Genomic DNA, 22106 nt, shown 5'->3' with positions numbered 1-22106 from the left:
ACCTAGATTGGCTTCAGCAATACTAACAGCTACATTTTTGCATCCTTTTCTGTTATTTTCATTTTCTATTTTAATGAATTAAATTGAATACTACATATTATACCACCCAAAGCATTATTATTTAACGAACACTACTGTCAAAAAGTAGGCAGAGTTGAGAAAAAAAAAATGCTGTTATGATGTTGAAATGATGAATCTAATTAGATAATGAAATAGTCTATGGTAAAAATCAAGCTGATAACATGATATTCCTAGTCTGAATTAAAATGAATTGAACTATATCAACTACTTTTTGCATATCATATTAAATAAATATTACATCCAGTAATTCAATATAATTCTGACAATCGTGTGACACTTATTTCCATAAAACTATACCCGAAATAGCTCAATTCCGTAGCAGAAATATAGAAATGATAAAGGTACACATAAGTTATTTGCAAACTGTATAAGATTTAAATTAATGGTTTGGATTCTTGAAATGTACTCATAATATTTGAATGAGTATATATAAAATGCATTTTTAACTAAATGATATCATTGTATAATGGAATAACTTAGTGATTAGTTATCGTCTTGGTGACACCTTGCATCATATCGTTAAAAACTAATCTATATTTAATTGCATAATCAGACAGCTTGTACGATAAATTCATGTAGTCCAATTATTTATGTTGTCGATATGATCGTGTATGATATCCAAGCGAATATATGAGACTAGTAAAAGGAAAACCAATTGTTCTAATAAAGAAAGAGATTTGAAATATTAAATCAAGACGGTAACAAGTTCATGATATCGTCAAGAATGTAGTATATCAATTGACGGTGATTTTTTGTTATTGTTGGTTGTTTTTGGCATTTCCAAAAATCATCACATGCATGCTGAGCACAGCACAGAAACTTTGTCACTTTCATATGGAATAAATTCATCAGCAATTTACATGTTAAGTTAATAAATATTTTCCGATACATAAAAGAGTATTATTCGACTTCTAAATTTATGAATTCGTAAAATTCATGTTGGAAAAGATACTTGCTATACAATATTGCAATGATCATAATTTTTCCTCTACAACAGTACCATTTAAACAGCTCAAAGTTTATGGTTATTTGCAACACTTATAGAAAGATTATACAATAGGTCGACAGGACAATGAAAAGAAAGGAATTACCGATGTTATCGAAGAAAATGCGCTTTGAGATGAATGGTGACACATGAATCAAAGAGAATAAAAATTGGCGCGCGTGTAAGATAGTTGTATTGTGAAATTGTGGCGAGCAACATAGTACATTTAAATTAGGTACTAAATAACTGCGACAAATAACAATTCGTTGTTTTTGTTAATCGTAGTCAGTTCCGCTCTTCTACAAAGCAAGTCTTATTCAACAAATCTGGATATCTTATCTAGCTCTCCTTCTGATAGATCTGCTTTTGCTTCAGCACTTGCAAATTTCTTGCAACACAACGACCTTCTCATCATGTGCTCTCTTTGTTCACCTCATCGATAGCCATTTCCAGTGAATACCGAGAGGCCGTCCAAGACAACATCGTTATTTTAAGTGTCGAAAATGTCCCATTGTTATTTACAGGACCTGATACCTGCTGGAACTGATTTCGTTATCACAGAATTAAAGATCAGGAGCAGATTTCTTTATTTTCTTGAACCTAAATGTTAAAAAACATGGTAAAAAGAAGTTTCTTTGAAATTAAGATATAATGAAGATAATATCCTTTCGGTTGGTTCAGATAGAACTGGTTCAATGGAATCTGGACGAAAGAAAAAACTGATCAAATATGCATAGGTCGTCCATCTCGTTTCTACATAAGCTCCCTTTTTATTAATGAATTTTTCTGATTGAATTAGATGTAAAGACAAGGGTTAAGAAGAGAAATACAGGGAGAAGAGAAGGAACGGTAGTGACTTGTTTCATATTTCCTTACTTGTAACCATTATTTGTTTATCTCTTGTCCAATGACTGTCAATCGATCAGGACTTAGAAATAGATCCATAATGCTTTATCAGCTGCAAAGAAAAATGAAGTGAATATTAATTATAAGAAATTTTTTTAGGATTAAATGCAATAGATTATTAATATCATTTATAACTTTTTGAACTATTCTAAAGAATTTTATATTAAAAAGGTTCATTTCTTCAACTTTTAGATTTTGCTTCAAATTTTTCATGGTAGTTTTTTCTAGATAATGAGTGGATTCCTTCCGATTTATGCTGGTAAAATCAGAATATTAAACATATTAGGATGATATTTTGGAATATTGAAAATGTTAACATCGTTGTCACCAAGATAAAATATTTGGATTAAGTATATTATCATTATTACTTCCATTTAAAAACCAAAATTTGAACGATAATGATATAACAACATTTGCCTTTAGTGAATGTGTGCAGAAATGTGTTTCAACGTATACTACTCTTATATTGACATAAATCGAGCCATATGGGTCATTTCGCAGTTCAAGTGACCCTGTATAACACACAACATGCATTTTGCCTATAATTTTTTCTAAACTCCAGGGAAAACACTTCTTCACTAACTTTATTAACCTTTAGAATTCTTAAGTCATACTTAACTCCAATTTTCAAGTTTATTATCGGTTACTCACGTTGTACTCGTGAAAAATTAGGAATAGGAAAGCTACCAAAAAGCAAATGACCTTGTTACAAGATTTATCTAATGATTTTCATTATTAATTTTACTCTATATTGAAGTTTGCTTCATATATAATTCATTAATGTATAATTAATAGTAATAAAAATATTAATAAATAAATAAATAATAACAATAATAAGTCTCTTCTTTAAAGTATTATACCTTCCACTGCAGTTGGTATTTCGCTGGATTATCTAAATTCTCACATTGCTCTAACTGTTTTTGCAAACACAGTTTGGTGCCCACCGGAAAATGCACTACTAATATTTACATAAAATTCTTTTACAGAAGATCATAACAGTTAATATAAATGGTGTTTGGAAGTTATCAATGCTTCCATTTTATTCAAACGTAAAATCGTCCAAAAAGTTTCGGAATTTTTTAAAAAAAAAATCTATTTTATTATTGTGTTAAAGTGAGGGGAAATATATTCTGGAACGGTTAGAAATTTATTTTACGAATGTATTGTCAGGAAGTGAATGTCATTGTATAGAAAATAAGGATGCGACAATGATCAACTTTGTCCCATAGAAAAAACAGACAACAAAAAGACATCCTTAATGTCGAAATGTCCTAAAGCTTTAATATTATCGTTTCGTTTGTATAATCACGAAATGAATCACAATCGAAGATATTTTTTTGCAAATATATCACCAGTTTGAATTTTATTAAAGTCCATTTATGGTAGAAAAAAAAAGACCGGTTACTATTTAGATTCATTTCAAATGATAAATTATTCAACAGTTTAAATATCAACCAAATTCTTTTTGCCAAAGTGGAAACAACCAAAGAATCTTGTGAAATAATTAAGTTCACTAATAAATCATGCATTTAGAAACTGCTGACGCAGTGCAAAATAAAAATTTTTGGGGCACACGAAGGTTGAAACACCATACCTATCGTAAACTGCTGCTATGTGACGATCGATCTTTATTTGGAAAAATGTCTATAAGCCATTACTTTTGTAGTAAAATTTTGCTTATTTCGATGGTTTTTGTGTCAAGAATCTAAAATTAATAGTTCAGTACACGAAAAAGGCAATTGGGAAGATAAGAATAAGGAGATAAAAATGCTAATAATTAAGACATATTAGGTTTAGTTCAATAAATACTATAAATTCGGCACAAACCTTCGTCTATCTTGACGCACATTGTATAAATTGTTGGGAATTAAACCTCGAAGCTCAACAACTGATGGTATTTTAAATGTTTGACCATTTTGAATATATGTACAAGAAATTTCTGCATAAAAATTGTTTCGGAATTTTCCAGCATGCCATCCAGGTAAATCTCGCTCTTCCGAAAAAAATCAATTTTAGGACTGAGAAACATGGAAAAAAAAAGATGAATCAGATATGTTTAAGAAGCGAAAGTATGGAAAATCAGTCATGCTATATGAAAAAAGTGTGCTGTAGCCACAATGGCGAAGCTATAACCTAATGAACAAAGGCTATTGTTTTAAATGATTTTAATCCACTTTGTAACCTTAACACCCATAAAATCCCTCACAATTTTCTTCCTTACAAAGCCATTCATCGTAGTTCCTTGTTTGGTATGGCTCGGTTGCCAGGTATCTAGCTTGCTTATATCTTTAAATGTTTTATAATTTATATTTGTGTATTATGTACCACCAGAGAACAGTACCGCACTGCAAACATGACAACTTTATGAAACCCAACTCAAAACAAAAAGAACAACGATGGGAAGATATTATGAACACTATAGGAAAAGAACAATTAAAGGAGGAGGAGCAACTATATGAAGAGGCCCAAAAAGAGGGTTTTCTACACACACGAGAAATCGGACGCGATGCACTGTTTACGTTAATATCAAATGTACAACGACTGGAACAAGCTATACAAACCACTGATAAGGAAATAGGTAATATGGAACCTCCAACTCCAGTTCCAACCGCACCACTTGTCAGTCAAATGCAACTTCCAAAATGGGAATGAAGACTTTTGATGGCACCCTTACTGCATGGCCATTATTCTGGGATTGGTTCCGAACCGCCGTACATGATCAACCAATCCTTCCGCTAAATAAATTAACGTACCTTCGGGGCTGTCTTGTGGGAGCAGCAGCCTCAATCATAGAACCTCATGCGCTACGCACCCAGAATTATGAAGTAGTTATCACAGCACTAAAAAAGCATACGAACGGCCAGCAGCAATTAAACAAGCCTTATACAGACAATTGGAAAGATTACCTAGGGCGAAAGAAGGTAATCTACGAACCATTATAGAAGCTATTGATCGAATAATAAAACTACTTCGATTTCAAGAGAAAGATGTTAATTTAATCCATATAATCTATCTCATAAAATAAAAGCTTCCAAAGTCCATATTGGAGAAAATAGAATACGAGAAATCAGAATGGACAGTACCCATCTTAAGAGAACGCCTAGCAACCTTTGTTATTGCTGAAGAAAATGTGGCAAATATATTAGGCTATGCCTCAAAAGAACCATACAGTCCGCATTGGGACACAGTGGATGACATCAACGCTAACAGCAATCAACACGAAACATAATCCCCCGGCAAGAAAAAATGAGGCACCCATCTAGAACGAACAGAATGTGTCCACATCGTGCTCATGAATGCCGAAAATTTTCTACATCTGATGAACGCTCCAAATGAGTGGTAGAACTATGTTTTCTGTGCTAGAAAGAAGGACATAGATCAAAAGATTGCAAGGCTTCACAATGCTTCAAATGCAAACGAAGGCACCATCCAGCATTATGCTCACCTACAAACAACACGGCAAGAAAGTTACGAGGAACACTCAAGCAATAATGAATTTTTGTCCTTTGACCGTAACTGATGACGAGAATATGCAGCCACTACGACCTATGGATTTTCTCAGCTCACAAGGATACGCAATATCACCACTACCTATCCAACGAAAAGAACTGTCCACCGATTCGCATAATCGAGATTCTGTTGAATTGGAAGGAAGGTGCAATAATAGCAGATAAATTCGGGGAAAAGTGGCAAACGCAATACCTTCAAACACTACGAGACCGCAAACAAAGAGAAAATAAGGGACACGCGCAGACTAAACGCATTCCACAAGTGGGAGAGATTGTCTTGCGCACAGGAGCAGTACCCAGAGGATGCTGGCCTCTGGCGCGTATCACAAAGTTAGTAGTACAAGCCGGTAATATCCGAGCGGCACAACTTAAAATGTCCAATGGACACATTTGGGAAAGATCATTGAACCACCTCTACCCCTTAGAACTGAGCATCAGCCAAAACAAACAGTATCAAGTCGTGGACCCGAATATCGAACTAGAAGATAACGAAGATGAAAAAAAATTATCCATCCGTCCTCGATTCGGCGGAAGGAAAACGATGCCAAAGAGCTAAGAGAAGACTGATAACAAGTTCAGTCATTTTGTTTGCTACTCGAATCGGGAGTGTCGCCACAGTGGCGAAGCTACAACCTAATGAACAAAGGCTATTGTTTTAAGTGATTTTAATCCACTTGATAACCTTAACATCCATAAAATTCCTCACAATTTTCTTCCTTACAAAGCCACTGATTATAGTTCCTTATTTGGTATGGCTTGGTTGCGAGGTATCTAGCTTGCTTATATCTTTAAATGTTTTATAATTAAGTTATATTTGTGTGTTATGTATCAATTCATTATTGTAATGTTGTATAATTTTTAATGTTAGTCTGTGGTTTAATTACCCAAGTTTGAGGTTTGAATAATAAAGTATTTCACGAGGACTTCCACAGTACACGTACACAGAACGGAACCAGTACAGATTCGAGATTCTACTAGTATCGAGGACAAAGAAGTCAACGATCTGAACCATCAAGAAAGGAAACCTACTTTGTTTCACAAGGAACATGGCAGTAAGAAAGAAATTCTAAATTTGCTTTTACATATGCTTATGATGTTATGTTTTTTCCTTTAGATTTATTGATTTTGTAGGAAAATATCTCAATTACCGGTAGATTTGGTAGTAATGATTTTTCAAAAGCAATTTCACTACTGCTATATATATATATTTTTTTCTAAGTATTTACTTTGGAATAAATTAGTTTGATATCGTTTAAAAAAAAAAAAAAAAAAAAAAAAAAAAAAACTAAAGAAATTACTAGAGCATCAAATATGTTAAAAATGAAAATGTGGAAGCACATGGATGGTAATGCTGACTTTTAACCACTTTTATTGGCTTTACTAGATGACAAATGGATCTAAGCAGTCAATTTATTCACTTTATTGGATCACAAAGGACAAGAACTTTTTATACAAATTTACCTACAGTCATTTTTTCAATAATAAATCTGCATTGTTCCCGGTGGTCTGAAGTTGAACCTTTCACCTCTGCTATGTTGTCTTTGAAATATATTCACATCCTTTGTTGATAGAAATATCTTTTAAGAAAAGAAAAATGCAAACTTTATGAATTTTAACTAACATGTGCTATAGTATGGTAATTTAATGGTCGAAGCAAATAATTCTTTGGTTTCCTTCGTTCTATTTTGTTATATCCACTTAAGACGCTTTCCTACATGATTTCTAATGGTGGAAGAAAAAAAGTATTCTGGAAAAAATATTTACAAGTAGTGTCATTCCTTAAGTTTAAAAATTTTGACTGGCGAATAAAAATGAACAAGTAAAACAAACCCAAAAGTGGGTTGCAAAATGTATACGTTAAGTTCGCCGGTTTAATTGCCGCTTGAAGAAGAAATCTCTGCTGTTCCGGTAGTGTTCAAAAAAATTTCGGTTTCATTTTCATATGACGTACTATTTCCAGTACATCTGATTGGAAGAGTTTTTTTTTTTTTCTTGTTAAAAAGTAATGATGGAAATTTAAAGAATTGTATTTTGTGCTAAAGAGTCTCACATGATCCGACAATAAAATCAGTAGAAATGGAAATATTAACTCAGAGACCGTTAATTTTATTGAACGATTATATATATATTAAATGTCATTATCTAACTGATAAAAACTTATTGAATGATGAATTTACTCTGATGCTTCTGTCGAGAATTTATAAGATTGCGACACTCTAAAATATTATATTAAAAAAAAAAAAGAAAAATATGTCAGCAGTAAGCTTTATCTGAAAACAAATGAAAAATGATAAGGGAATGTCATCCTGCTTGATGGTCATATAGCTAAGCAACTGGGCATAAAACCCAGTGGATATGGCTCACTATTCGATATAAGTCACCTCGCACATAACTCATTGTTCGATTTTCGAAAATATCCGTAACGACGGTAATTTTGGTGAACTTTAGGCAAAAGATCTTGTTGTACGAATTGCTCCATGGGAAAACAGGGAGATGTGATGAAGAAAAAGATGATTCTTGGATTAATCTCTGCTGAGTCTATTTGAGCTTTTCAGCTTTTCTTCGCAACTATGAATTTATCCTATTGAGATTTTCTGATACTGTTAGTTTATTTAAATTTTAATTTAAGCTGTTCGATTAAAATCTCATACTTGAGCCTGAAACCTCTAAAAAGCTTTAAATGCATGAATGAAAAGAATTAAAAAACGGTCCACTTCAATTTTATTTCAGTCCATCATTCCATCATTCCTTTAACATCAGTTTTATCCCGAAGAGGAATGCACTTCTACTTGCTAAGTTCATTTTTAATTCGATGTAGTAACAGCCATCCACAAAGTATCACTGCAGTTTTCCGGTAATTTGCTACGAAAATACCCAAGCGAGCACGTGCTAAAATAACAAATTTAGCTGTTTACAACATAACCTCTCCTAAAGCCGAGAAATGTGATCTTTCTTTCACGTCAAACTTGTTTGATTTGTTGACAGAATGGAAAGAGAAGAAAAGGCAACAGAGTTCTCATATGACTGCATATATTTCTAAAGAAGGTCTGAAACAATCAGAATGATTGAACTCCCATTTCATCGGATTTTTGCCAGACTTCTAAAAAGTTAATCGAATTCCTCATGAAAATTGAATTTCTCAAATGCACTTATTAAACCATCAGTATTTTCATAGCCATTTAAAAAGTAATCACAATAAAATAATGATCAGCGTAACCGAAATGGCAACTGCTTGAGAGTTTCTTCAGCCAAATATTTCCTTCATTCTGCAGTATCCTCTTCTCGACACCTTTATTTGCTTTTCGATGAGCTGCAGTTGGTGTGTAATTCATGAAATGTTTAAAATATTTCCTTTAAAAACTATCATTATGTAACTAACATAATGATTTGAATTTTAAGAACCATTAATCGCAAATAATTTGGTGAACTAATTGCAAAGTGAGAACATCTAATTATTCAAATTAATTTGATATGTTAACTAGTAATATCATTAGAATCTAATTTCATACTGTAAAAAAAAAAAAAAAAATCACACAGAAACTGATATGCAGAATCATGATGAATGTGTATTTTATTTTTGAAAATGTATGTTTTTGCTAACTTTTTTTTATAGTCACGAAATTTGACAATTGTTCCAGTTCTTAAACTATTGCCACAAAGTGAGCATATGTAATTTCTTTGATACTTGTGTAATTGAGTTCTCTGATATAATTCACTATTTGATACCTTCTTCATTAGAGTTTAAATTAAAAATTTTACGACTAAACTTCTTCCATATTTCCAGTTATATGTTTTGTCAAAAAAACAAACCTTTGATTTTTATATTTTTACATCCCTCTTCTGCAAAAAGGTAAGCAGAAAAAGATCTAACCACATCTATTTACTCGCCTCCCACAAAGTTTTCTGTTGACGTACCTCCTCCCTTTGCTCCTCCTGTTTAATTCACCAACTATTATTATATTACACCAATTCTTCAGTTGTACACGAACCATTAGTCTTGGTATGTTTTTTCTGTATATCTCATTTGTATTTTTCATTACTTGAATACAGCACTCACACCTTTTCAATAAGTTTTTCTTTACATACACAGATTTAAACCTCTAAAATTAGCATAGATGGCGCTTATTTTGTCTCCAATAATTTCATGCGGATTTAATCATCAGTTGTATTTCATTTCCAAAGCTGTTGTTTTTGAATCATTGAAAGGTCGACTTGTATCATTCCTGAGCAAGTAAGATAATTTGAGGATTACTGTTCGTATTACGCTATTTTGCTGTAATATAAAAACACATGCTGAAAATGAATACACAATTAGCTGCTGCCTTTAGTGAAATGGTGCTTCATCTAGCTAGCTAACTATCTTACTAAGCCAGTTTCATCTAACGAACTTCCAATCTGGACCAGTCTTCGTCAACTTTCCCACTCTATTTCTCTGGGTTTTCCTATGGATTCTTTTTTCTTCAAATAAATTTTCCATCTAAAAATTCGACCCCATCCCTCTTTTCCATATTTCTTTACATCTCCTTCTAATAACCACACGTGTCTGCATGCTTACACAGCCCTTGCTTTAGTTACCCTAAGTTTGTTTAATAAAAAAGCCTTGCGCGCATTTCTGGAAATGCATGCCTTTTATGAAACTCAGCTTCACAAATGGATTTATAACGAACCGCTCAATGGCCTTATTTCATGCAAGTTTTGCCCAAACAATTTAGTCACCTTAAAATTTTCAGATTTGGTGCGATTTCTAATCCTCCAGAAGTTCTGTTGTTACAGCAAGGAAGACGCAACTGAAATTAGGCAGCAAGCGTGATGAGCGCAAGAAGTGTACGAACCCTCATACGCAATTCTTCTTCATTGCTTAGTATTGCTTGTAAGTTATTTTTTATAAGAAGTGTAGAAGAAAACAAGGCCGAGCCCTCAACCCTCAATCCTTCATTACTTAGTATTGCTTGTGTGTGTATAAGTTATTTCATGAAAAAAGGATGGCCAATTGTTCTAAGGATAAAACAGAAGCGAAAACATTTCCAAATTTCAATTCGAAAATAATATTTTCAAAATCATATAAGTCATTTAAAAGCAGCACTGAAAACTTGGTTTGAAGCTTAGAAAGATTAAAGAACCACGCTAAGTTCACTGCTGTTATGTGCTTTTTTTCAAAAATATTTCATAATTTAACTTTTCTTTTCTGCCAGCAAAAAAAAATTTTTCCTCAAACTTTCTTTTAAAATTTAGAGCCATGTTACTATATTTTTTTCAACAGAAACATGAATGATCTGACATTGTTAAAAGAGATAACATGGTTCTAAAGTACATATTTAATAAAAGTAATTTATTTAAGAAAGTTGTAGTGAAATCTTCTTGTTGAAATGAAATCGTTCGCACACTTAATTGTTCATTGGATGAATTACTTGTATTGAGTTATTTTACAATTCCTTCATTAACTGTTTTGAATTCATGAAATAAAAATCCAAGACAATATCTATTTTAGATGAATATGGACGACCATTCCCATTTACTTCCATACAAAAACGTCTCACTCGGCGTTCAATTCGTAATGACCAGATGTTTACGAGTCATTTTGTACAAACAGTTGCACCTATACGATGTCAAAAAAATGTGTGTTGATTTGTTATTTTTTTAATTCATTGATTTTATTTGTCTGTTTTGAATTCTAAGTTTTTGGTAACTGACCATTGAGAATTATGCTAATATTACTCTGCCAAACTGCGGAACAAGAGAATGAATGACTTGACTCATGAAAACGTAACTAGTTCAGAATGATACAAGTTCAACTATAGCATGCAAGTGACAGCTTGATTTGCATATTAAACAGTTAAATTGCCAAAAAGTTATAAAAAGTTATTTCGAGAATTGAATAAATTTGCTTAGCATGAGGCTCATTTTGCTGACATCAAGGTAACATAAGCTCTTAAAAGATAAAATAATGATAGTAACATAGCTATTTATAATTGTCGGAAATAAAATAAACTAAAATTTGTTGGAAATGATTGGATTTCGCTTTCAGAGCAAGGCTTCACTTGTAATTTTCGACAAAGATGGCACTTTAATTTGTTTTCATTCCACGTGGGTTCCATGGGCGATAAATGTGGCCAAGAAGTGATTCCTGGTTTTTCTTGGACAGTTTAAATTATTTGAAGTTGCTCAAAATAGTTTTTAGCAAAAATTTAAGGCGGAGAAACAAACTACAATTTATTAACATATTCCAGAATAAGTGAAGCAATAAATATGAATGTTGAAAAAGAAATATATTCATTGCTGGGCTTGCATGAGAAGGAACAGAAGGTGAAATCTGGGCTTCTCGCTGAAGGAACTATGGCACAAATACGTGATGCCATTGCCCGGTTGCTGATTAATCGCGGAATTGAAGCTACTGATGCTGTTAAAGTCTTTGTTTCCTGCAATTCCAAATTTAGATTTGGATATTTTTTTTGCTGAGATAATTTTCCTCTCTCACATGAAATGAATGTAACAGGATGATTTTTTTTTTTTTCATTTTTCAATTGTGCAAAAATCGTTATCACTTCGATTTTATTACTTTTTTATTAAAATGGCATTATCGGTTGATTTGCGGCCTAAAATACGCTTGCAGCATATTATGGCAGCAATCCTAGAGTCGAATGAATCCAGTGGTCAAGCTGCTAAAGAAATTTCTGATTTGTGTTCATTATTCCGGCAACTACGAGAAAACGGAATCAAAATAGCCATTTGCACCTCAGACAGCCGGTGAGTTCTCGCGGCACTTACATTTTTTGAAATTTCTGAAAACCAACTAAACTTCTAATGATAACTAAAATTCAGCTCACGCATAATTTAGCTCACGCATTCAATCGATTACAAATAGAAAATCATTTACACTGAAAGAGTGTAATCATGCTGCTGCTGCATATTGCATAGAGTAACGTAAACAGTTGTTGTGGATAACTTTCGTCTGCTTTATGCATATCCTCTGATGACATTATTTAATGAAAAATGTGCCAGCATAATATTTCCAGCTTTTTATTTTCGAAACTTTTACTTGTCAAATTCAAGTAAATTTTTCCTCAGAAAAGGGACCTTAACTACATTACGACGATTACAATTGGAAGATCATGTTGATGTAGTAGTGTGCGGTGATGATGCTGGTTCCATACCAAAACCGCATCCTCATAATGCACTTTCCATATGTCGTGCGTTGGATGTTGATCCACAAGTAAGCTTCATAAAATTGGAGGTTCAGAAGTTTTTCTTTATTTGTTTTATTTTCAATGAAGTTTCACTTTCATGAAAAGTTCGCTTTAAAGTATCACCTACAATTAATTTGCTAAAAATAGAATGGTGTCATCATAAGGTCTGTACCAGATTTTGAATGAAATTGATTACACTTATTTAGTGTCCTAAAATCTAAATTATTTAATTTTCATACAATATGGGAAAATTATTTTCAGGATACACTTGTAGTAGGTGATACTTTAGCTGATATGGGTATGGGACGTTCCGCTAATCTTGGTAGTACTGTTGGAGTACTTTCCGGAGTATGTGACATCAATGAACTGCGACCACAAGCTGATCACATTGTAAGAACGTGCAGTGTGAACCATCTTATCAGATTATCAACTAATTGATTATTCATTCAATCGTTTTAGGTTCGCGATGTTAGTGAGCTGTTACCCATTGTACTGGATATGAGGAGATGGTCACTGTCATGATTGCTGATATCCGCCTTTGATAAATTATTCACCAAATTCTTTCACAGTTTTCCTTCTTCCATTAATATATCTAAATGAATTAAACTAAAAATTCATTGGAGTTGATTTGTTAGTAACGTAATTATAAGACACAGTATTATCATTACGCCACTTTTTATTTGCAGTCTCACGATTTGAAATGCCACTCGTTCCAGTTATGTCTTGAAATGCTTTTCAAACTGATAATACTTACTTGCTTTATATAATCTTCAAGTACTCTATTACGACACGATATTCTAGAATTGCTTAGGAACATCAGTGATAGAGGATCATTTAGTCACCTGAGATGACTATTTCTTGATGGAAATAACTACGACAAATAGTTATTATATTACAATAAATAGTTGTAACAAATTTTCCTCTGCACATGAGTGATCACTAAAGAACAAGTATTACAATAAGTAGTGCAAATAACTGTATATTCCGGCAGCACATTTCGCCTATTGCAATGTAATTCCTACACACTTTTTTGTTTGTTGCAATGAATTAATTCCAACAAACTTCGTATTAAAGATTGTGACACATATAGTGATCAAGTAGGATTTAATAAAAAGTACAGGTGAAAAGCAAATTTTGATTTTAAAATATTCTTAACAATTAATGTTATTCCTCTCGAACTACTATTATCAAAACAACTTGATTAGATAGTCAAAACACAAATGATATCTCATGCAAAACGACAACATATAAAATCAGAAATTTAATGGCATTCTTGATTCTGCTTTAAAAAAGTCAAAACAGAAGATATCAGTGCAAAAAAAAACGAATTCGTCAAATGGTGTTTTACTACACAAATGATGTTTTAAAGCTAATTTGGTATTTTTAATCAGCTGATTAGCTGATTTCTCAGATTTCAATTCCTTTTACACTACTCCAATTTCTTATGTTACAACTAAAAAGTAAAGTATTCATTTATCTTGAAATCAAGCATCCAGATACCTCATGCTAGTAAGACTTTAAAAATTCCTCATTTTCTCACAGAGGGTATACAGTATGAGACGTGAACTTGTAATGCAAGTAAATTAACCCAGTATATTTATTTAGTTATATTCAGAATTTGCAAAACATGCTAATAAACTTTTATTTGATTAAGTGGAACATTGTCCTGCCAAACAGGTTATTCCTCATACTCTAGCAACTATATCTTTCTGAGCGAAAATTGTTATCATTTGGCTCTTTTTCAAAAAAGTGAAGGCGGAGAGACAGCTGTAATGATATTGCTTAGCCACTATAGTCGAAATATATATACATAAACTTTAAAGACATCAATAAACATACACTGCAACATCAGTAGACATATCTGCATTAACTGAATTATTGTTGGAAAGTTAATTGAAATTGTGACGATCGAGACCACCCACGAAGCTTTCATATAGGTCTATGTGATGTCATTGTCTCTCGTTGCTGCAAGCTACCTACATCAGACTATTGCTGTTGATTACTGTAAAAGAAGTTGAGATTATTTGAAAGTACGCCGGAAATGTTGCGTGAATGGAATGTGGAACATGATAACACTGATCTAATCACATAATTTGATAAGAATCATTTAATATTATTAATTCAATCAGAGCATTTTGGAATGTTTAGAAATGCTAGCGTTTTAATATTTTATGCTCCCTCTGCTACAGTATTTTGATGGAGCCATGCGTAACATGTGAGATGGTTGTGAGAGAGACTGTTGTTTCAAATGATAATTACAAAACTTCGAAAACATATGCTTTACAGGTTGTCAAGCGACTTTTCCCTCGCTATGAAAGTTTCTGACCTCGATGTGTTTGTTCTGAATTCTTTTCTTTGGATTAGGAGACCCCGTCCGACCAAGCACTGCTTTTATTGCATTGATTTCCATTAGTGTTGCATTTGCTTGTTATAACAATCTAGCTAGAGGAAATTTCAACAGATAATCAAGATAATGCATTTTACAACGTATACAAAAAAGATTTATGCATTGTACGATATGAGATAGGAAGTTTGTAAAATGAACAAAGGTTGGCGACATTTAATTTATGCTTCAAATATCACCAAATGTAGTGCTAGAATTACATGCAGTTATCTCTCTCACACAGTCACTAGAGTTTAAAGTACACATCATTGCAGAAGTTAGACCACAAATTTTCTTTTTCCTAACATTTATGGTTGATGACAGGCTGGTGGCTAATTATCGACCCTGTATTAAGCGTACGCGAGTTTCAATAACAAAGGTCTAAAAATCTCTCAAGCCTTCCCCTTTTCCCTTTCGGCAGAACAGCCTAATCAAGAAGGGATATATTCTTCACTAGCTTTAACTCACTTTTCTCACCTCATAATAACATTAGTTACTTCACGTGATCGGGAACCAGTTTTTCCATCGGACCTGCTTAATTTTAGTTTGAAAGAATAATAAGATCAATATTTTATAGATTACATTTGCAGGATGTATTTGTTTAGGCAGGCCTTGAATTAAATCATTTGGATGCACACGTTACTGCTGAAGAACGCTAATACTTCCATATAACGTATTGTCCCCTGCAGACTCTAAAGTATCATAAATCATAAGGGATTTTTATAATAACGACAAATTTCCTCATAACTAATAGGCCTTCCATTCCGGTTTTTCACAATAACGTGGTACAAATATTTAGGGTCCCGGTGAATGGCCTGTATAATTCACATGTGCTCCCATCTCCGTCTTCTCTTGCTCGTTCGATTAACTGTTACCAATGATCTTTGTCCATTCCCGTGCTCTCTTCCGATGTATCAACTTCGTGGTGATATAGAGGATATGTTACCTGCTAGCAGTAGCTGAGAATCATAAGGCAAGATGCCTTTTGTAGCACAAGCAAAAACATTTAATAAATATGCATTGCGGTGTGGCACAATACTTTTTTTTGCAAGCCTTTTTGCAATGCTGTCACTAGATTCCAGCGTCACGCACTGGAATGACACCACTTGTTGTGAAAATAGATGTTCGTTCATAGAGTGCAACTAGCTATAAATATTTAAAAATTTCCAAGCGAGAAAGGTGGCCGGTGGCTAATTATTTATATGTACCTCAAATATCGACTTTTTTTTTATCCTCAGCGCTATGGTTCAGCTACTTTTAAATGTGAGTAACCAAAACTGTAAATGTTAAAAAAGAAGACGTAGGGCAGACAGTATCTAAATTCTTCCTTGTCTATTCGACGTTCTATATTGTCTTAAAGACTTATAAACGCGTTTCAGCTTGTATAGGTAAAAACCAGAAGTTTTAAAAAGACGTGAGGTGTACATAATGCAAAAATTTAAACATGAGACGCTAAATAACCTAAGTTTTTTACCATTAATCTGCAGACATTGTGAAATAAATAGCTTCAGTCTCATTATGAGATTAACAGCGAAAGTTGTCAAGTAGTTTTTTTTCGCATATAATAAAATTAGTTTGGTACGCGAAGAGTATATTAACACTGCGTTTAATCTGGAATAGTGGTAAATAGCAATGTTTAAAAGTATGTTCACCTTTTTTTTTAGTTTTTTTTTACAGCTATTTCAAGAATCTCAGAGCTAATAAGGGATATATTAATTGCAATGGTTATCGGTGCAACCCCTCTTGCAGATGCACTTTTCTTTTCGTTTCGCCTTGCCAATCTACTTCGAGTGCTTTTTGCAGAACGAGCGTTCACTCTCTTTTATATTCGCTATATTCAGCAGAACCAGATGATAATAAAAAGGCATTTAGGTTTGCGAATAGCGCAATATCTCTCACGTTTAATATTTTATTGATTTTTTGTCTTATTGCGCAGACTTCCTTTCCTTATATGATTCAAGTTCACTCCTGAATTTGACCAAAGTAAACTTGTCCTCATTGTGACTTTATTGAGAATTATGATGCCTTACATAATTTTTGTTTCAACAGCATCACTTATCGGGGGAATATTGCAAATAAAGCAACATTTCGCTTCAACAGCTATTGCACTGATCATTTTGAATCTCTGTCAAATTGTTAATTTATTCACGCCTTACATAAAAACACCAGCCCACAATCTCTCCATAGCTGTCCTGGTTGGAGGGATTTTCCAATTATTATTGATGCTATTTTTAGTACATCACAAATTAAAGGCTGCATTTTTTAAACATAAAATTGAGTAATAAAGTTTTTTAAGCGGCCAGCAATTATCAGCAACTGTAACTCAAATAAGCCTATGGATTGATATAATTATGGCCAGTTTTGTACCAAATGCATTGTCCTATAAATACCGCAAAGAGTAATTGATACTGCAATTGGTATAGTGCTTCTTCCTTTAATTTCAAAACAAGTAAATGATACTGAAAAAACAGCCAAAATACAAAAATCTCAGTGTAGAGTTAATACAAATTGTGCCAACAACTGCCGCCTTTACTATCATTCCTGACATAATTTCACTTACGCTTTTTTCTCACGGTAAATTTGATCACTACGCAGTACAGCAGACTGCTGCCACATTACTAACCCTGGTTCCAAATTTTATCTATGCTTACACTACTTTTGTTTCGCCCCTTTTCCAACTCACTCTCTCTCAATCCTTTGTTTAACAGAACTCTACGGTGATTCCTGTCAAGATGGGAAATACGAGTGTGGAGTAAAAACGATGGCAAAGAGCAAAACCTATTGGAACTAGTCTTAAAAGAAATTAGCCCGAGAGCTCCGTAGCGTTTCGATACTAGAACTATGCGGCTGGCGGCATTTTGAAACTGTCCGTCTCTCTTGGCGAATCAACCTGTTATGTTATTTCTGAGGCAGTGAGGAAGGGAAGAGAACTTGAGGATGTTGTCAGTTTTTGTTCGGAAGAACTGGTTGGTAACAACGACAACTCGAAATTACGGATGGGGTCGGTACCATGGCGCCATAGATCCAGAATTGGGTGACAAGAAGCCAACATACATCATCATCGGAGCTGGTTCAGCAGGATGTGTTCTGGTATATCTTTAACAGACTTGACAGAAAAGTCATATGGCAGTTACTGAAGAATACACAAAGGAGTTATAATAACGTCCTATTCAGGCTAATCGATTGACAGAAAATCCTGCCAATCGAGTGTTGTTGGTGGAGGCTGGGCCACGAGATTCAAAATGGAATTGGAAATTTCATATGCCAGCAGCACTCATGTACAATCTGTGCGATGACAAATATAATTGGTAAATTCCATTCTTTCTACCATAGAGTCAAACTACAAACAAATGTACCTGATATTGCATCTCATTTGGATGTAGAAGTGATAATACGTAAATACTACTGAAATGTCTCTGGAAATTCCAGGACATTTGATAAGCTAGGTCATGGATATATTCATATAATAATGAAAAAATACTGTGAACGATGATTTGGGAATATTATTTTAAATAGAACGTTTTCTTTACTTATTATGCATGTAAATTTACAGGTTTTACTACACTCAACCGCAAAAAAATATGAATGGCCGAACAGTTTACTGGCCTCGTGGACGTGTTTGGGGAGGCTCTTCCACTCTTAATGCGATGGTATACGTCCGTGGACATCCGCTTGACTATGATCGTTGGGAGCAAGAGGGGGCTACAGATTGGTCCTACAAGTATCCTTAAAGTTCATGTTCTAGTTTCAGATTAAAATTAGAGCCGGTTTATAACAATTCGAACTTCTCGCTGGAGAAACTCATCATTTCAGGAATGTACTTCCTTATTTTAAAAAGGCTCAGACTCATGAACTGTCAAAGGGACCATCAGATCTTTATCGTGGTTGGAATGGTCCACTTCATGTTACGCAGGGAAAATGCGAAAATCCGTTGCACAAAGCTTTTATTGAATGCGGTGATCAAGTAATAATATTTCAGTTATATAATGTTATTTGCAGTTTCTTCGTAATATAGATTTCTGGACAATTTTGGACTCAAGATATAATGAATAATTTCTTCAGTTTGGCATTGGTATTGTGGATGACATGAATGGATACAAACAGGAAGGAATAGCCCCAATGGATCTAACTATTCATAAAGGCTTACGGTGGAGTGCATCGAGGGCTTATTTGTGGCCTGTATGTAAAGAAGTTTTCACTTGTTATTTGTGTTGGTGTTTCTACGAAAATAAATAACTGTTATAGGGATGAATTAATTATACTCCTTCGTATTCTCTTTTCCAGGCACTTTCGCGCCCAAATTTACATACCTCGTCGAATATATTGTGTACACGCATATTATTTGATAGGAACAAAGCAGTTGGTATCGAGTTTATAAGAAAAGTGTTTTTTTCATTATTTTCTTAGCATTTTGATAGATTTTGAGGGATTGAGTACGGGGAGCAAAGCTAACTGATAGTAATTTAGTATTCTTTTGATAATAAATAGTATCTTAGCTTCAAATATTTTATCCAAATTCATATACGAGGTCAGTTTTTTTTTTTTTCTTTTGTGTATTTAGATCTGGTGAAGCATAAGCAGAAGCAATATCAAAGAGATTAGAATGTAATAACTTTGTGAAGTTAAGTATTTTTAACCTATTTTTGTCATAAAATGGTAACTGCACCTGAAGGTTTTCTATTTTGCAGAATGGTCCACTTACCGATACTATCAATTCGTGGAATCGTGAGAAAGTATATTGTGAAGAAGGCGTAATTCTTGCCTGCGGTGCAATTAATACTCCACAGCTATTGCTTCTTAGTGGGATTGGACCGGCAGATAACATAAAAGTAAAATTTTCAGTTCATGACTGTATTTAATCGGATTGATTATATTTAATAACTTATATTTAATAATTTCAGGCTCATTCGATTCAAGTGGTCGAGCATTTGCCAGGAGTTGGTAATAACTTGCAGGATCATCTTGAGGTTTACGTACAGCAGGTTTCTTTCCTTAAGATCTCCATTTTTACTGCCAACCTTCGACGCTCGTGTTTTTAGTGTAGTTGCAAAATAGATGAATTCAGGTAAATTGAAATTCAAGTTTCAAGTATATTAATGATGCTTAGCAATGTACGCAACCAATTACACTTTACAACAAGAGTTCCTGGCGTTACCCTCATAATATGATCAAAGTTGGCTTGGAATGGTATTTATCTAAGACTGGGCTTGGAGCGAGCAGTCATCTGGAGTCTGGTGGTTTTGTGAGAAGTACGCCAAGGGTTCGTTCGTTTTCTTCTGTATGTGTTTTTCAGTGCTTCACTTTGTTATTTTCAAATGAACTTGACCAAGGTGAATTTTCTAGTAATTTTGTTTCCAGGTTTCTCATCCAGATATTCAGTTCCATTTCCTCCCTTCTACGGTGCATGATGATGGACGCAGTACTGGTAAATGTCACGCTTACCAGGTAATCATTCCATTCCTAAATTTCTGAAAATCACTTGCTTTCCATGCTTGGAAAAGTCAATTTTGTTATGCACTATAATTCAGTGTTTGATTAATTTAGGTACATGTTGGTCCACTGCGATCCAAGTCTAAGGGTACAGTAACTCTGGCTAGTAATGATCCCAGGCGACATCCGCTTATGAATCCAAATTATTTGGATCATATAGACGACTATGTCGAATTTAGGCTTGCCGTACGAATTGCAAGGTTTTATTTGAGATTTTTTGATAAATAACTTTATGCTTTGAAGAAATCAAAGTAATTTAAGTAATTTAGTTATTTCCCTAATTGTTCTAGAGCACTGTTAAGTCAACGAAGTTTTGATAAATACCGCGGCGATGAATTATTACCCGGAGAAGATTGCCAGAGTAACAAACAGGTACGATAGGCTCTACTATTGCACTGATTGTGCTGACGGATTCATACTACATGAAATGTTAGAGTTTCAAGGTACCACCATGTCAAATATTTTGACAGATTGACGAATTTGTTCGAACGATGTCTGCTTCTGCTTATCATCCATCCTGTTCATGCAAAATGGGAATTGAATCCGACAAATTAGCTGTGGTTAATCCGAAAACAATGGGCGTCTATGGAATTGGGAATCTTTATGTAAGTTTGCTGTTTCCACTGCAAATGAAAAGACGTAGAACTACAAATCCTGATTAAAGAAACAATTCAAAAGTAATCAGTTGAAGGTAGCAGACGCATCAGTAATGCCATCAATTGTAAGTGGGAATCTTAACGCTCCAGTTATTATGCTAGCTGAAAGGGCAGCAGATTTAATACAAAGGAATGCACCACTGGCTGAGGAAAATGTACCAATATGGTCTTCAAGTGCAGAAGATTCAGCGAAACATATTTCCACAAACAATTCATAGTTCAAAAATCATTACTTTGCTCAGTTGTTAGACTGTTACCGTGGTTCATAGCTTTTAAGTAGTTCATAGCTTGTCTTATTTACTAGTTTGTCATTGGTTTTGTGTTGTCTCGAGTTATTAAATGCCTGATTCTCCATTGATTTTTTAACTTAATCCATGTTAGCCCTTCTAGTCCTTGGAAATTAAGACTTTATTGGTTTTTCATGATAGCAAACATTATTATATTGTAAATAGAATATGCAGATATCCTTCAGAACATTTCCTAGTTGCTGCGAATAGTGTTTTTCAAAAGTAAGTTTGTGTTGGTTCTCAGAACAGCATTTCCGGACACCAAACAAATCTTCAAATCAAATCAGCAGCAGTAATGTCATTTTTTTTCTACCTAATCGGAGACTCGTATTTTCGTAACTCCTTTGTTTTTATTCGCATTTACTTCTTAACCATTCTTTTCTGGAATCATTGCATCCTACTATATTAATGGGTGTCCTTTTTGATCATTTCAATCATGCATATATAAATATACTGTTATCCACACCTTATATATTGTGTTTTGTCGTCTGATCTCAATGATCATATGGGTACAATGCATTTTGTTATATGGTTGTTTACAGACACAACTTTTTAACCTTGACAGTACAGATTATCTGCTGAGGTTAGGCAGGTATCGGATTATTTTTATCAAGGATGTGGAATT

General features: G+C 33.7%; 5 protein-coding genes across 5 annotated transcripts; all 5 read left to right on the top strand.

The window, feature by feature from the left end:
* Nucleotides 1–804: 804 nt before the first annotated feature.
* On the top strand, nucleotides 805–1219 carry Bm1506 (Uncharacterized protein; the record flags this gene model as incomplete). Its single annotated transcript, XM_043073632.1, has 2 exons — nucleotides 805–825; nucleotides 1142–1219. Coding segments are annotated over 2 exons (99 nt in total), but the record flags the coding sequence as incomplete, so codon positions are not given.
* A 3395-nt stretch (nucleotides 1220–4614) lies between these two features.
* Bm10982 (Uncharacterized protein) lies at nucleotides 4615–5201 on the top strand (the record flags this gene model as incomplete). Its single annotated transcript, XM_043073631.1, has 2 exons — nucleotides 4615–4893; nucleotides 5022–5201. The coding sequence occupies 2 exons, from the start codon at nucleotides 4615–4617 to the stop codon at nucleotides 5199–5201; spliced, it is 459 nt and encodes a 152-aa protein (XP_042929565.1).
* A 172-nt stretch (nucleotides 5202–5373) lies between these two features.
* Nucleotides 5374–6037, top strand: Bm10981 (Uncharacterized protein; the record flags this gene model as incomplete). Its single annotated transcript, XM_043073630.1, has 2 exons — nucleotides 5374–5627; nucleotides 5782–6037. The coding sequence occupies 2 exons, from the start codon at nucleotides 5374–5376 to the stop codon at nucleotides 6035–6037; spliced, it is 510 nt and encodes a 169-aa protein (XP_042929564.1).
* Nucleotides 6038–10290: 4253 nt separating this feature from the next.
* Bm4099 (Uncharacterized protein) lies at nucleotides 10291–13187 on the top strand (the record flags this gene model as incomplete). The annotated part of the gene is made up of 8 exons (XM_001899380.1): nucleotides 10291–10351; nucleotides 10970–11097; nucleotides 11507–11598; nucleotides 11709–11886; nucleotides 12092–12225; nucleotides 12547–12691; nucleotides 12927–13055; nucleotides 13125–13187. 8 exons carry the CDS (start codon nucleotides 10291–10293, stop codon nucleotides 13185–13187), a joined length of 930 nt encoding a protein of 309 aa, XP_001899415.1.
* Nucleotides 13188–17985: 4798 nt separating this feature from the next.
* Nucleotides 17986–21412, top strand: Bm2560 (Uncharacterized protein; the record flags this gene model as incomplete). The annotated part of the gene is made up of 14 exons (XM_001899381.1): nucleotides 17986–18138; nucleotides 18223–18356; nucleotides 18602–18769; nucleotides 18862–19012; nucleotides 19111–19227; nucleotides 19333–19431; nucleotides 19737–19877; nucleotides 19950–20030; nucleotides 20156–20308; nucleotides 20407–20493; nucleotides 20593–20738; nucleotides 20829–20910; nucleotides 21009–21143; nucleotides 21230–21412. 14 exons carry the CDS (start codon nucleotides 17986–17988, stop codon nucleotides 21410–21412), a joined length of 1830 nt encoding a protein of 609 aa, XP_001899416.1.
* Between the last annotated feature and the right edge of the window lie 694 nt (nucleotides 21413–22106).

The sequence above is a fragment of the Brugia malayi genome (assembly GCF_000002995.4).
Source record: "Brugia malayi strain FR3 genome assembly, contig: Bm_v4_ChrX_scaffold_001, whole genome shotgun sequence".
Classification (NCBI taxonomy): domain Eukaryota; kingdom Metazoa; phylum Nematoda; class Chromadorea; order Rhabditida; family Onchocercidae; genus Brugia; species Brugia malayi.
The sequence above is the reverse complement of the archived record's forward strand: the minus strand, read 5'-3'. Positions and strand labels throughout refer to the sequence as shown.